Source organism: Selaginella moellendorffii, unplaced genomic scaffold (assembly GCF_000143415.4).
Source record: "Selaginella moellendorffii unplaced genomic scaffold, v1.0 SELMOscaffold_82, whole genome shotgun sequence".
Lineage (NCBI taxonomy): Eukaryota > Viridiplantae > Streptophyta > Lycopodiopsida > Selaginellales > Selaginellaceae > Selaginella > Selaginella moellendorffii.
Genome location: NW_003314343.1, coordinates 266830 through 281034, shown reverse-complemented (window position 1 = coordinate 281034; position 14205 = coordinate 266830). Strand labels below are relative to the sequence as shown.

General features: G+C 42.4%; 2 protein-coding genes across 2 annotated transcripts; both read left to right on the top strand.

Moving 5' to 3' along the window:
- The first annotated feature begins 1050 nt into the window (after nt 1-1050).
- Nucleotides 1051-3914, top strand: LOC9629750. Its single transcript, XM_024661468.1, has 5 exons — nt 1051-1285; nt 1482-1496; nt 1625-2851; nt 2904-3754; nt 3808-3914. The coding sequence occupies exons 1-5, from the start codon at nt 1066-1068 to the stop codon at nt 3895-3897; spliced, it is 2403 nt and encodes an 800-aa protein (XP_024517236.1). The 5' UTR covers nt 1051-1065; the 3' UTR covers nt 3898-3914.
- A 7868-nt stretch (nt 3915-11782) lies between these two features.
- On the top strand, nt 11783-14110 carry LOC112341391 (pentatricopeptide repeat-containing protein At2g34400-like). Its single transcript, XM_024661395.1, has one exon. The coding sequence runs from the start codon at nt 11783-11785 to the stop codon at nt 14108-14110; it is 2328 nt and encodes a 775-aa protein (XP_024517163.1).
- The last annotated feature ends 95 nt before the right edge of the window (nt 14111-14205 follow it).

The following is a 14205-nucleotide window of genomic DNA, read 5'->3' as shown; positions in this document are numbered from 1 at the left end:
GTTAGTAAAGAAAGAGCTATTGAAGAAAGGGTTTTTTCTTTATCTTGTTGTTGAACTTATTGAACCTAAATGATGTGCATGAATGCAAAAAGAGAGAATAGAGAATATCTGTTGTTGCTGCTAATTAGAACTTGAAGAAGTGTTGGAGCCCAAAATGCCCTGCTCCTCACACCATGGTCATAGCTGCTCTTGCCCAAAGTTAGGGCGTCAAGTTGAGGCACATAGCTGATGTGGTAGGCAATTGCATGCAGAAGAGAGAGAATATAAATTTAAGGGTCCTGGGGAGGACCCTTAAATTTTACATAGAAATTTTGTTGAACCCTAACTTAGAGTTTTTTTAAGAGTTTAGGTGTGGAAACCCTACTCTTAAAAAAACTCTTAGTTAACTAAGTATTCAATGTGAAAACAATTTCACCCCTAACCCATAAAATTTATGGGTTAGGGACGGCCCCACAATGCAGTGGGCATTTTCTTGTTCCAGATACCATGGGCCACCTTATAAACCAGAATTGTGTATGTTCTTTCCAGGCAAGGAAATTTGTTACTCCATTTCTCTAGAAGATGAAAATGATACCATCCTATCCTATCATCTAAGGCCCTACTCATGCCAAAAATTCTAACCTATACCTCTGATACCATGTGAAGAAAGCCTCTTGGTCTAACACTTTGAAGAAAGCAAAAACTACCTCACAAAACATCAAAGAAACCTAAAAACCCTAAATTAGTGGATCATTCAACCAGTTCTTTATGGCTTTAAATTGATATGATCTTTCTTGTTCTTCGCTTTTGGGATGTTTAGGCCTTGGAGGCCAGCACAAGTCCGGTGCCGGCGATTCCAACCGTGAGAGCAATGCTTCCTCCATACTTCGTTCCAAACTCAGCAACGTTGGCGATCGGCTGCCACGTTCTCCACTTTGGTGGATGTCAGAGGGATGAGCAGAAATAGTTTCGTACAAAACTGTAAAATAGAAGCCGGTTGAGTTTTCTCTTTTTGTCTCTCTTGATTATAAATTAAGTTGTCCTTGACGATTCTAGGGCACCACTGATAGGGTTTCAGCTAGCAAAATGGACGAGGAATTGGCTAAGGTGGAGGCTCAAATCGGGCTTCTTGAGCCGCAGATCCAAGCGGCTGGGGAATCTTTTCTCTCTGCCCTTCAGAGTGGCAATCAATCTCTGGCGGAATATTGGCGGAATGAGAAAGAGCAGCTGCGGAAGAAGGAAGAGCAGCTGTGGAATGAGAAAGTGCAGCTGCGGGAGGAAAAACTCCTTCTCCTCAGAAGTAATGGTAAGTCATCCCCCTCGATTTGGGGCGTTTTGCTGTGTGTTGTGGATATGGCTGCTTTCGGTCATGGTTAAGGATTTTGCCTGAGGTCGCTTTTATTTTGGGTTGCTGGAAGTGTGGCTATGGTTGGCCATGTTTTCTATTGATAGTTTTTTCTTCCAGATCTAATACTAACTTTGTTTTGTTCTGAATGTTGCAGTGCCCCATGGAATCGGTAAGCAATTGCGAAAGCCCTTTGTTCCCTTGCACATGCATCCATGTCAGAATTCCCATTTGTTGTCCAGTTTTTGGCATTTGAAATCGGCGGAGGTTTCAAGGTTTCACTTATTTTATTGTTTACAGAAACAGAAATAACACGCCGGTGTGACACTTATATCTCTTTCAAACGGGAGGCAATAAAACAGTTAGCAGTAGACGAGTCAGGTTACAAAGCAAGGTTCCCTTCTGCTCGGACACTCGTGTACTCACTTGGTGGTAGACCATGCATTTTGTGGGAAGGTGTTGGAAGTGGACTCGTAGAGTTGGACACAAGATTTGCAGGAAGGTTGTCAAGTCAGCAGGTTACTGTGGTCTTAGCACCTAGTGGATCAGGGAAAACAAGAATGCTGATTGAACTCGCTAGCACCAGGTTCAGTTTGTTTTTCACAGGTGACCGTCCCATGGTTGGGTTTGGAGGAGGATCAAAAGATATTCACAGAGTGGCCAACTGGATGGAAAACAGTTTTCCGAGAGGAGAAAGAAATATTACCCCAGAGCATCCAGTGGTGCTGTGTGGCGTGGGGGCCTTAATCCTTGCACGTCTCAGTTTTTTCAAATTATTGAAAGAGTGTAAGCCAGGGCTTGTTCCACGAGACTGGGCGTTTTTTCAGCTGGAGTATCCGGCAGTTGATGACGTGTTTCTGGGACTGCTTGAGGTGTTGCTTGGTTTGGTTCGTGACGTCCATCAAGTGCCCACTTTTGTTATTTACTTCACTAGCAGCATAGAAAAGCTGGTAAAAGAGGTGGGTTGGGGGGATGCCACAGTAGTGCTAGACGAAGCGCAGTCATTATTACAGTGCATGAAGGGGCGCTTCATATCAGGCCGAACTCCTCAGGAAGGGCAGTCGCTGTTGAATCCCATCGTCCTTGCGCTCAAGTCATATGGTGTGCTGCAAAGTCCCCTGTTTGTTTCAGGTACAGGAAAGAGCATGTTGACGGTTCGGGAGGATCTTCTTTCTGGAACTATGAAACCGTTTGATGTGCGAGAGATTTACAGTCTACCTGGGTTTGATGGCAGCAACATCCAAGCGTTTATGGAAAGGTTTATAGATGTTAGTCGACTAGACATGCTAGCTGTTATCTCCACCTACACAGGAAGAAGAAGAATTTTATCAACCGCTATTGAGCAGTATATTATGGAGACTGCACCTACTGCAGATTGGTTCATGGAGTTTGCACGAAGGATGATCACTAAAACAGGCCGGGAACTTGGAGTCTATCGCTCTCTGAGGGATGATGCGGTTTTGCTGTGCAACGATCCTGAGACGGCAAACTTTATAGAAGATCTGATATTTACTTACTATCTCTCAGGTAAGACAGCAAGAATTACATGATATTGTGATATTTACATTTACTTTTTCAGGTGCCGGACATGTGATTGTACCAGGACGGAGGAGGGCCATGACTCTTGTAGACTGTGGTTTCGCAACTCTCCTTGAGAGCAGCGATGGAGCAGAACCTTTTGCCCCAATAGTTCCATATATCAGAGGGGTCACCGATAATGAAGCTCAAGCTCCTGGTTTGCCAGTTACAATAGAGACTCGTCGTTTGTCAGTTACAACAGAGATTCGGTATGTAATCTTGCGAGAGCCTTTGGTGGTAGATGCACTGTGGCACCACATGTCACAGGGTATGCACATGGGATACTTTCTGAACGCATTTAGACAGCGTGTAATCAACTTCGAGACATATGTATGTTGGGAGCTTGGACGTGCCTTTGAGAAGAAGGTACCGGCAGAGGTGCTCGGATTGGTTGAAACACACACCACATACAAGGAGACATATGAGCTTTTAAAACAGAGAGGGGCATCAGAGGGAGCTGTTACAGTGATTGAAAATGCAGAACAGCTGAACGAGTGGCTCAAGTCAGTGGAGACTAGTGTTTCGTTTGCAACATATGGTTGGATAGGGCAATTTTGTGAAGCAGGACCAGATGCGATGTTTTTCCTGTGGAATGGTAAGCTGAACAAGATTATGCCTGTGTTTGTACAAATCAAAACGGGAAGTGACCTTGGAGCAACTCAAGCATTTGCGACGCTGGACATCATGAAGCTGGACAAGAAAGTGAATGCAGAAGGCTCTCACAAACTCAAAGAGTGGTGTTCCACTGGGTACATAAGGTTGGTTATGACAACAAAGGAATGCTCACGAGCAGGAATGCGGGCAAGGCAGAGTGAGCGTTTAAAAGGAAAATGTTCGGAAGAAGAAGCAGGGGTAAGTTTTGAAAGTTGTGTGTTATTTAAACTTTTTTGTGGTCTGTTGTGTAGGTTCCACCTTTGTCAGCTATTTGGGCCAATGAAAGGATACGTGGTATTGTGAACACAGAATTACTAGAAGCTATAGAAAAGTTCAAATAAAAACGGAATAAGTTGCACTCGTTCTTCGTAATTCCTCCATGAAATCGGCGGATGTTTCAAGGTCTTGCTTCGCTGTTGGATTTGGTGCTTGGGTGCTTGTGTCTGGCCTGTGGTTGTAATTAAATTCATGGCCATCTGCTTCCATTGCGTTCTATTAATGCTGTCTTTGTCTTCTGGCTGTGGTCGTGACTGTGTGCCGTGCGTCTCTATACCTGGTGATCTGGCTATGGCCTGGCCGTTGTAACTGGTGGTTTGCCTGATGTGGTGCGCTACATTTGGGAACTACGTGTTGACGAGTTTGATCTTGCTTGAGGGTTTTGTTTTGTTTGTATTGTTTCCTTCGCTCTGTGGTCTCACTTGTTGTTTTGCCTTCTGGCCATTGGCTATGGCTGTAGGTTCTGTCCCTGTTGGCTTAAGCTGGTTGTGTGACGAGTTTGTGTAAACAGAAGATGTGTCTTAGCCATGGAGATGCTTGTTATTCTTTACTGCACTGCTGCAAGCGCATTTGTCTTTTGGTGGCTATGACGTGGCGTTGTAACTGGTTTCTTGGGAATTTTTTTCACTGATTTTATTGTTTACAGAAACAGACATTACACGTCGGTGTGACGCTTATATCTCTCTCAAAACGGCCGGCAATAGCACAGTTAGCAGTAGACGAGTCAGGTTACAAGGCAAGGTTCCCTTCTGCTCGTGTGCACGCTTGATGGTAGACCATGCATTTTGTGGGAAGGTGTTGGAAGTGGACTTGTAGAGTTGGACAAAAGATTTGCAGGAAGGTTGTCAAGTCAGCAGGTTACTGTGATCTTAGCACCTAGTTATAAGGTAAAACACGAATGCTGATTGAACTCGCCAGCACCAGGTTCAGTTTGTTTTTCACAGGTGACTGTGCCATGGTTGGGTTTGGAGGAGGATCAAAAGATATTCACAGAGTGGCCAACTGGATGGAAAACAGTTTTCTAGGAGGAGAAAGAAATATTACCCCAGAGCATCCAGTGGTGCTGTGTGGGGTGGGGGTTGCACGGCTCACTTGGCTTAAATTATTGAAAGAGTGTAAGCCAGGGCTTGTTCCACGAGACTGCGTTTTTTTCAGCTGGAGTACCCAACTGTGGCATCCTCTTTTACCAGCTTTTCTATGCCGCATGAAGTAATTAACGAAAGAGGCACTTGATGGACTTCACGGACCAAACCAAGCAACTCCTCAACCAGTCTCAGAAACACGTCATCAACTGCCGTGCTAGAAGCTCAGTCATTATTACAATGCATGAAGGGCTGCTTCATATCAGGCCGAACTCCTCAGGAAGGACAGTCGTCCTTGTGCTCAAGTCATATGGTGTGCTGTGAAGTCCCCTATTTGGTTCAGGTACAGGAAAGAGCTTGTTGACGGTTTGGGAGAATCTTCTTTCTGGAACTATGAAACCGTTTGATATGGGAGAGATTTACAGTCTACCTGGGTTTGATGGCAGCAACATCCAAGCGTTTATGAAAAGGTTTACAAGATGTTAGTCGACTAGACATGCTAGCTGTTATCTCCACCTACACAGGAAGAGTTTTATCAACTGCTATTGAGAAGTATATTATGGAGACTGCACTTGCTGCAGATTGGTTCATGGAGTTTGCATGAAGGATGATCACTGAAACAGGTGGGAACTTGGAGTCCATCCCTCTCTGAGGGATGATGTGGTTTTGCTGTGGAACAATCCTGAGACGGCAAGCTTTATAGAAGATCTGATATTTACTTACTATCTCTCAGGTATGACAACATGATATTTTGATTTTTACTTTTACTTTTTCAGGTGCTGGATATGTGAGGAGGAGAGGGATAACTTTTGTAGATTGTGGTTTTGGCACCAGATGCTATAGAATACACTTATAGAATGTTTTATGAACACATTTAGACAACTATCCATATGCGAAACTAACTTCATCATGACTCTTTATATGTGTTTCAACCAATCCAAACAGCTCTGTCAATACTCTTGTTTCAAAGACACTTCCAATACTCTTTTCTCAAACACTTATAAGTGTTATATATACATATATCTTGAAGTTAATTCCGTATACAGATGGTTGTCTAAATATGTTCATAAAACGTCCCATAAGTGTACTCTGTGACATATGGTACCACAATACATCTACTACCAAAAGCTTTCTCAAGATTATATAGCAAATTTCTATTGCAACTGATGAACCAAGAGTTTCTATTGTATGTTCATTATTGCAGCTTATTAAGAACAAGTGTAATTTATTCCATTTTTTCTCGAATTTTTCTATAGCTTCTAGTAATTCTGTGTTCATAATACCATGTAGCCTTTCATTGGCCCAAATAGCTAATAAAGGTGGAACCTATAGAACAGACCACAGAAAGTTTAAATAACACATAATTTTCAAAACTTACCCTTACTTTTTCTTTCAAATGTTTTCCTTTTAAATGTTCACTCTACCTTCTCCAAAGGCTAGCTTTCTCACTCGTAGGCATTCCTTATTGTCACAACCAGCTTTATGTACGTAGTGGAACATCAATCTTTGAGTTTGTGAGAGCCTTCTGAATTCACTTTCTTGCCCAGCTTTATGATGTATAGCATTGCAAATGCTTGAGTTGCTTCAAGGTCACTTCCCATTTTGATCTATACAAACACAAGCATAATCTTGTTTAGCTTACCATTCCATAGGAAAAATATCACATCTGGTCCTGTTTCACAAAATGACCTTATTCAACCAATGAAATACCAGTCTTCACTAACACTCATTTAGTTGTTCCACATTCCCAATCTCTTTAACCAGCACCACTGACACCCCTCTCAGTTTTAAAGTTCATATGTCTCCTATTGTAACTAGCAAACCGGGAGCTTGAGCTTCATTATTGGTGACCCCTCTTATATATGGAACTATTGGGGCAAAAGGTTCCACTCCATCACTACTCTCAAGAAGAGTTGCAAAACCACAGTCTACAAGAGTCATGCCTCTCCTCCATCCTGGTACAATCACATGTCTGGCACCTGAAAAAGTTATCACGATATCATGTAATTCTTACTGTCTTACCTGAGAGATAGTAAGTAAATATCAAATCTTCTCTAAAGATTGCTGTCTCAGGATCGTTCCACAGCAAAACCACATCATCCCTCAGAAAGTGATAGACTCCAAGTTCCCAGCCTGTTTCAGTGATCATCCTTCATGCAAACTCCATAAACCAATCTGTAGCAGGTGCAGTCTCCATAATATACTTCTCAATAGCAGTTGATAAAACTCTTCTCCTTTCTGTGTAGGTGGAGATAACAGCTAGCATGTCTAGTCAACTAACATCTATAAACCTTTCCATAAACACATGGATGTTGCTGCCATCAAACCCAGGTAGACTGTAAATCTCTCCCATATCAAACAGTTTCATAGTAGCCACTCATGAAGACTCCAATCCAAGTCCCAGTGGAGCATCACAGTACAAGCGTCACAAATGCAGCTAGATGTCAAAGATAGAGCCTTCCTTTGCTACCTTGCTTGTCGCTGTGTCATGGGCATGCCCAAGGGTCTCCTTTCCAAATGCTCAAAAAGCAAGTTATAGAAATGAAGGCAAGTTGCTACAGCTGTGGGGAAGCTGGACACCATTCCTATGAAAACAACAAAGGCACAACTGAATTAAGTTGAAGCACCAAAATCTGAGGAAATTAAAAAGGAAGATTATAAGCAACGTGGTAAGTGCCCTGCTGCAAACCTGGTGTTTGTAGGAGTGGTCCAAGCACAATCATCATGACATCTTGGGATCTATGAAGGCCACCAGGTGCTGGTATTAATCGACTCAGGTTTCTTGCATAAATCTGTAGGTCAGGTTCTCCATATAGTGAGAGCTTAGATGATTACCCGAACGTCTAGAGGCTTGCTTCCTCTAAGATAAAGGTCAAACAGTTCACCTAGCTGACTCGTTTGTTGTGATGGAGCTCACTCATCTGGATATGATAATTGGCCAAGAATGGCTACATCCATTTATTAGCTAGTGACGCCATCTGAGGAAACTGAAAGTTGCTGGCAAGAAGTATGAAATGCAAGCCAAGCATGATCTACAGATTATGACTGCTACTCAAGCAATAAAGATGGTAAGAAAAGGCTCTGAGTGTTTTGTGCTATAAATGCACTTGATTTCTCAGGACTCAAGTCCACCTCACTAAATTGTGGATCACACCATAGAACAAAGAGCCAGGTGCTAGTCCTGTTTTCTGAGCCCCTTTTATTGAGTGTCTCATGCAGAGTCGAGCTCCACCTTCACCTAGCCAAAGCCCTTTTGGTGCACCAGTTCTCTTTGTTAAGAAAAGGGATGAGTCTTTGTGTAGATTACCGAGCTCTTATATCAAGAATCGATATCCACTGCTGTGCATAGACGACTTGTTGGATTGCTTGCAATTCTTTATATCATCAAATAAGAATCAAAGAAGGCCATGAAAAGATTGTTTTTATTGACAAATGCCCCAGCAACTTTCATGGCAGCTATGCACAATTTTTTTCGAAGCATCTTCAGCAAGGTGTGTGTATTTGGATGATATTTTGATTTATTCTCGTACACATTGGCATGTCAAAACACATGAATTCCATTGTCGAGAAAAGGGAGCGGATCCAATGCAAGAGATTAATCTCTGCAGGTCCACTTACTAATTTGCTGGGAAAGAACACTTCATTTGTTTGGAATCAGGCAGCGTCACACAGCTTTGATGTGTCGAAGCATGTCTTGTCTTAACTTTGTTCCAGTTCTGAATCCATCCAAGTCCTCTGTGATGAGGACACTACTTTGTTTACGCATATGGAAGCATTACCTCATGGGTGGGGATGGACGAATTATCATGCATTTAGCATTTCTTGCAAGTTTCCAGAATAAGACTGTTCACATTCCAGGGAATCTTCACCTATCTCAGAGATACAGTTATAAAATGGAAAGCAAAAGATTCATTTGGTGCTGGATTAGAGCTGGGGGAGATGCTGGACATGCACTTGGTTAACCAGGTCAACAACTGCTGAGGTCCGGTGGTTGCAGTGGCAACGGCTGGTGAAAGAAGAACCACTCTAAGCCCTATGACAATGGCGGCTGGTGAAAGAACCACTCAAAGTCTTACCACAATGGTGGTGGCAACGGTGGCAGTGGCTGAGGTGGGGAGTGATAAAACACCAATTGGAACTCTAATTGAAGTTTTAATTGGAGCAGTAATTGGAACAATTCAACCATAAATTTGAAACATTAGACTAAACTGGAGAAAAGGCCACCATAGCTATCATAAGAGCCCTAATATAAAAGAGTGGCTGGCGCTAGGCCTCAAATTTACACCCTGCAAAGCCTTGCAAAGGTATATTTACTTTGGCATTTCGAAGTTGGTTTCTAATTTACTTTGTTACTTGAAGAACATGTTCAATTTTCACTTTTACCTTGCTACTTGAAGGACATGTTTAATTTTCACTTTGCACTAATGAGGTACAAAAGTATTTTAGTGTTCCCAAAGCAAACTTGTACATTGTAACACAGATAATATTCTATCAAATATTATTAAGAATATTGTAAGAATATCCTGGGTCTAACCACTTGAATTCAATGAAGCTGATGTGGATTAGGTCTAGGGCAAATGGGAAATGTGCTATTGTGCATTCTCATAAACCTACTAGATTCATAGATTGATTGTGGAAATTAATTTGTTCTTGTGTTGATCCTTAGGGATAGATAACCCCAAATAGTTATAGCCAATTAATATTGTTGAGAATTGTTCTACTCTTTCAAAGTTGGTTTTTGAAGAATCAAAGAACCATCTTTATGAAAAAGATTATCCTTTTTAGTACACATGTTGTACTTCATCCTCTACTTGCCACCATAGGATAAACTTAAGGAAAATTGAATTTCCTCTCAATTTTGAATATTTTATTTTTCTTCTTCTTTTTATTGGTTGAAGTATCAATTTTTTCTTCTATTGTTAAAGATCTTCATCCTTTAATCTGATCTCAAGTCCTTCACTAAATAAGGAATCATGAAGCTCTTGCCTTGCTATATACTGTTGATTTATCTTTCTTTTCTCCCTCCTATTAGCCTATATACCATTCACTATAGAGAATGAGACTTATATAAATGCTATGAATGGGAAAAAGTTTATAAAATGCATAAAAATATGTTATGGAAAGGTTTTTGCCATGATATTCAAGTCAGTCTTTACTTTTCTATTATGGTGGATGATAATGCTAATAGAAGTTTAGAAGTTCATTTTATCATATACATCTTTTTCCATATGCAAGAAGAAGAAAAAGTCTAAATAAAACTTGCTTTCTAAAATTGATGTTAGATGAAGATTCTATAAGTAAATATAAAACCATCAAAAAGGTTTTAAAAGAGATGACCTTGAAGAGGGAAAATATATTGCTATTGAAACTAATAGAGCTTTTGTTATATTTGAAGAACAATCTGAAATAGGATATTCCACACTTTCTTTGAGTGCATTGCTTAGCTCATAGATAAAACTTAGGAAATGCATGCATTTCCTATTGGAAGATGTAATGATACATTAGTTATCTCATAAGGAAGTCTTAGAGAGAATGATCATCATAATGTCAACTTTTCTTACAGAATTTTAATTTTCTTTTATGAAGATATACTAGCTTTTGACAAATTATATATTGCAATTTGCTATTCATATGCTAGCTAATATACTTCTTGAATTGAATAGTTTTAATAAAATCTTTCAAGATAAATTATGTTGCTAGGTATTTAGATGATACTTGAAAAGTATTAAAAGAAACTTCTAAAAGAGACTCTTGGTGTGAAATACTTTAGTAATTTTGTAAAGGTTATTAAAGATAGATTTATTAAGTTTGTAGATGTTAGAGGGGAACAACATGAATATATATTAAATTATACTCTTATTCCAAATAGCAAAAGAGATGGTAGGTTGAGCTTTTGCTTAGATTTAAGTAATGAGTGTGTTCAAAAACTATATGTTAATATACTAACCAAAATGGGAAAAGATATAACTATGTTCAATGCTACAAAATTATTTAATCCAAAAAATTAAGGAAGAATTGAATAACAACTATTACAAATGGCCAAATATATTATTAAACCAATATAGTGCTTTTGTAGATGGGGAAAAATGTAAAGGAAAACTCACAAAATTTATAATTGTTATGTTAAGTAATCTATTAACAAAACATGGGCTCATGGCTTGGCAAATATGCAAAAATGATATTTGCATAATCCTTCTATATTTAAAAGAGCAAGGGTGACATGTTCAATTAAGATTTTTTTTGAGTTTAATGGTGGAGATAAAGACACGTGAAAAACAGTTAAGAATGGAACATTTTTATTTTTTAGGGTAAATCAATTTTTTCAAAGAATGTTTCCAGAAGCTCATAGCAAAAATGATATTTGTATAATAGATATGTACTCTAATTTGATGGAATTATGGAAAATTATCTCTTTGTTACTTATGAATATTGTTTGTGTTGAACATGGATTTTCTTATCAAAATCAATTTAAAACTATTTCAAGATTTTTAAAAATTGAAACTTTAAATGATTTTATGCTCATTTATTTATGTGGTGATGGATGACTACAACAAGATCAACTAAGGGTATATTTATAATGCCTAGCATTGTGATTGAATTAATTGTATTAAAAGAAATTTTTATATAAATATCTATATATTAGGAAGTTAATTTTTATTTTGCACAATGAAGGACAATTGTAATATTCACCCTTCCAATCAAGAAAGGTAAAATGAAATTGCCCTGCAAAATGCAAAAAATAACTACTTTATAAATTTGAAGCCTAACCAACACTTACAGAATTAAATTTTAAAAGTTAAAAATGATATTTTATTTTACCAATTATTATTTAGAATAAACTGAAATATTCTGTGAGATTTTAGGGTTCATGCTCGCGCGCAGAGAGAAGGCGCCGTGGGGATTCGTGAAGTACATTCATCTTCTCCGGCATCCAGTCGAGGATTTCCGGGATTTGCAGGCCGTGCTGGATGATCTCGATCGCAATGCCGCGCGCGCGAGCTCCTTGCCGCAGCAAGATTGGGCGCGCATTCTCCAGGCCTGTGGACGGCTCAAGGGGCTTGCACTAGGGAAGCGCTTCCACACACACTTGGCGGGCTTGGATCAGCTGGACAGGGATCCGAGCGTGGGAATCCCGCTCCTCAGCATGTATTGCAAGTGCGAGAGCGTCGAGATCGCAAAAACAGTGTTTGATCGTCTCCGCGAGAGGGGAGCTGTGGCGTGGACGATGCTCATCGGCGGATATGCCCAAGCCGGGCATCAGGGAGTCGCGCTTCGTTTGTTCAAGGCGATGATGCTGGAAGGGGTGAGGCCGAGCGAGGTGACCATCATCAATGCGCTCACGGCGTGCTCCAGCCCCCGGGAGCTGCGAGATGGAGCTTTGATCCATCTGTGTGCTGCCGAGAGCCAGGTGGATTGCGAGATAGCAGTCGGGAACACGCTGGTGAGCATGTATGGCAAGTGCGGAAGCTTGCTCGATGCCAAGGCGGTGTTCTACAGCATGCCTTTGAGAGACCTCGTCTCCTGGAGCATCGCAATCTCGGCCTGCTCCAGGTACCAGGGCTGCGAGGCCGACGTTCTGGATCTCTTCCAGCGGATGCTGCTCGAGGGGCTATCGCCAAAGCATCTCACTCTCGGGATTGTTCTCAACGCTTGCGCTCGGATCGAAGCTCTGGAGCGAGGTATGTCGATCCACCAGAGCTTGGTGCAAAGTGGGATGACCACCCTGAACTACGCTGTTGGGATTGCTCTCATCAACTTGTATGGCAGGTGTGGGAGACTCGAGGGCGCTTGCGATGCGTTCCAGGCGATCGAGGAGCGCACAGTTGTGTCGTGGAACTCGATGATGACGGTTCTAATCCAGCACGGGAGCTGCAAGAGAGCTGTGAGCTTGTTCCACGAGATGCTCCAGCATGGCTTTAAGCCGACTAAGGTAACTTTCATGACGATCCTGAGCTCTTGCACGAAGAGGTCGCAGCTTACTGACGCTCGCTTTCTTCATTTTGCCGCAGCTCAATGCGGTTTCGAGAGGGATGTCTCCGTCGCGAACGCGCTCATAAGCATGTACGATGCTTGCGGGAACTTGGAGGTCTCGGAAAGGATTTTTTCGGGAATGGAGGTGAGGGATACCATCTCTTGGAACGGGATGATATCGGCTTACATCCAGCACGAGCAGACGAGCATGGCCAAGACACTGTTTAGGCTAATGCTCTGCGAGGGCGGAGAACCAGACCGGGCGACTTTGGCTCACGCGCTCAACGCTGCTGCCAGCCTCAAGGAAGTGGAGCTCGTTCACGGTTTTATCGCGGAGAGAGGGGATGAGTTTCATGAAATCCTGGGAAGCGCGCTGGTGGCCATGCACGGGAAGTTTGGGACTATAGAGGAAGCTCGCAGAATTTTCGGCAACGTGAGGCACAGGGATATCATCTGCTGGAACGGGATGATCGGAGCTTGTGCTCACACAGGACATCCCAAACAAGCCTGGGAGCTCTACCAGGAAATGGAAGAGGCCTCGGGATTAAGTCCAAACAACATAACTTACGTAGCGGTGCTGGATGCCTGCACGGAGATGGGAGCTCTCGACAAAGGCAGACAGGTTCACGCGTCCATTCCCGAGAAGCAGCTGCGTTCCTCCATCGAAGTCGGGATCGCCCTCGTCAATCTCTATGGCAAGTGCGGGAAAGTGATTGAAGCTCAGCGAGCCTTCGACGGCATGGAAGTCCGAGACGTGATACTCTGGAGCTCGCTCATCGCAGCCTACGCTCAGCTCGGTCACGTAGACGAGACGCTGGTGCTCGTGAGGAGCATGCAACACGAAGGCTTGGAGCCAAACCGAGTGACTTACGTGAGCGTCATCTCGGCTTGCAGCCACGCTGGGCTCATGGAGGAAGCTTACAGCTATTTCCTGGCGATGATCCAGGATCACAACATCGCTCCCACTTGCGAGCACTACCGCTGCATCGTGGATCTCTTGGCTCGAGCCGGGCAGCTCGACGAGGCCGAGAAGCTCCTCACCAAGATCGAGAACATTGGACCGCTGGCCTGGATGACAATGCTCGCGGCTTGCAAGAGCCAGGGCGATCTCGGACGAGCTCGAAGAGCTGCCAAGCTTGCGATCAAGTTTAATCCAGGCTCCTCCGCGGGATACATAGCTCTCTTCAACACCTATCTTGGAGAGACGACGGAGAGCTCGAGTTAAAAGAAGATTGGCGCCAACGCGGTGTGGATCGAACTCGGCACCACGTCTTCATGTAGAAAGAATATGCCCGTTAGAGCTGTCAAACGGGCGTCACA

Bases quoted from the DNA above. Each gene is read 5' to 3' on its own strand.
- LOC9629750 (XM_024661468.1), top strand. From the start codon at position 1,066: ATGGACGAGGAATTGGCTAAGGTGGAGGCTCAAATCGGGCTTCTTGAG. The intron at 2,852-2,903 runs GTAAGACAGCAA...TTACTTTTTCAG, and splicing joins ATTTACTTACTATCTCTCAG to GTGCCGGACATGTGATTGTA. The intron at 3,755-3,807 runs GTAAGTTTTGAA...TCTGTTGTGTAG, and splicing joins GTTCGGAAGAAGAAGCAGGG to GTTCCACCTTTGTCAGCTAT.
- LOC112341391 (XM_024661395.1), top strand. From the start codon at position 11,783: ATGCTCGCGCGCAGAGAGAAGGCGCCGTGGGGATTCGTGAAGTACATT.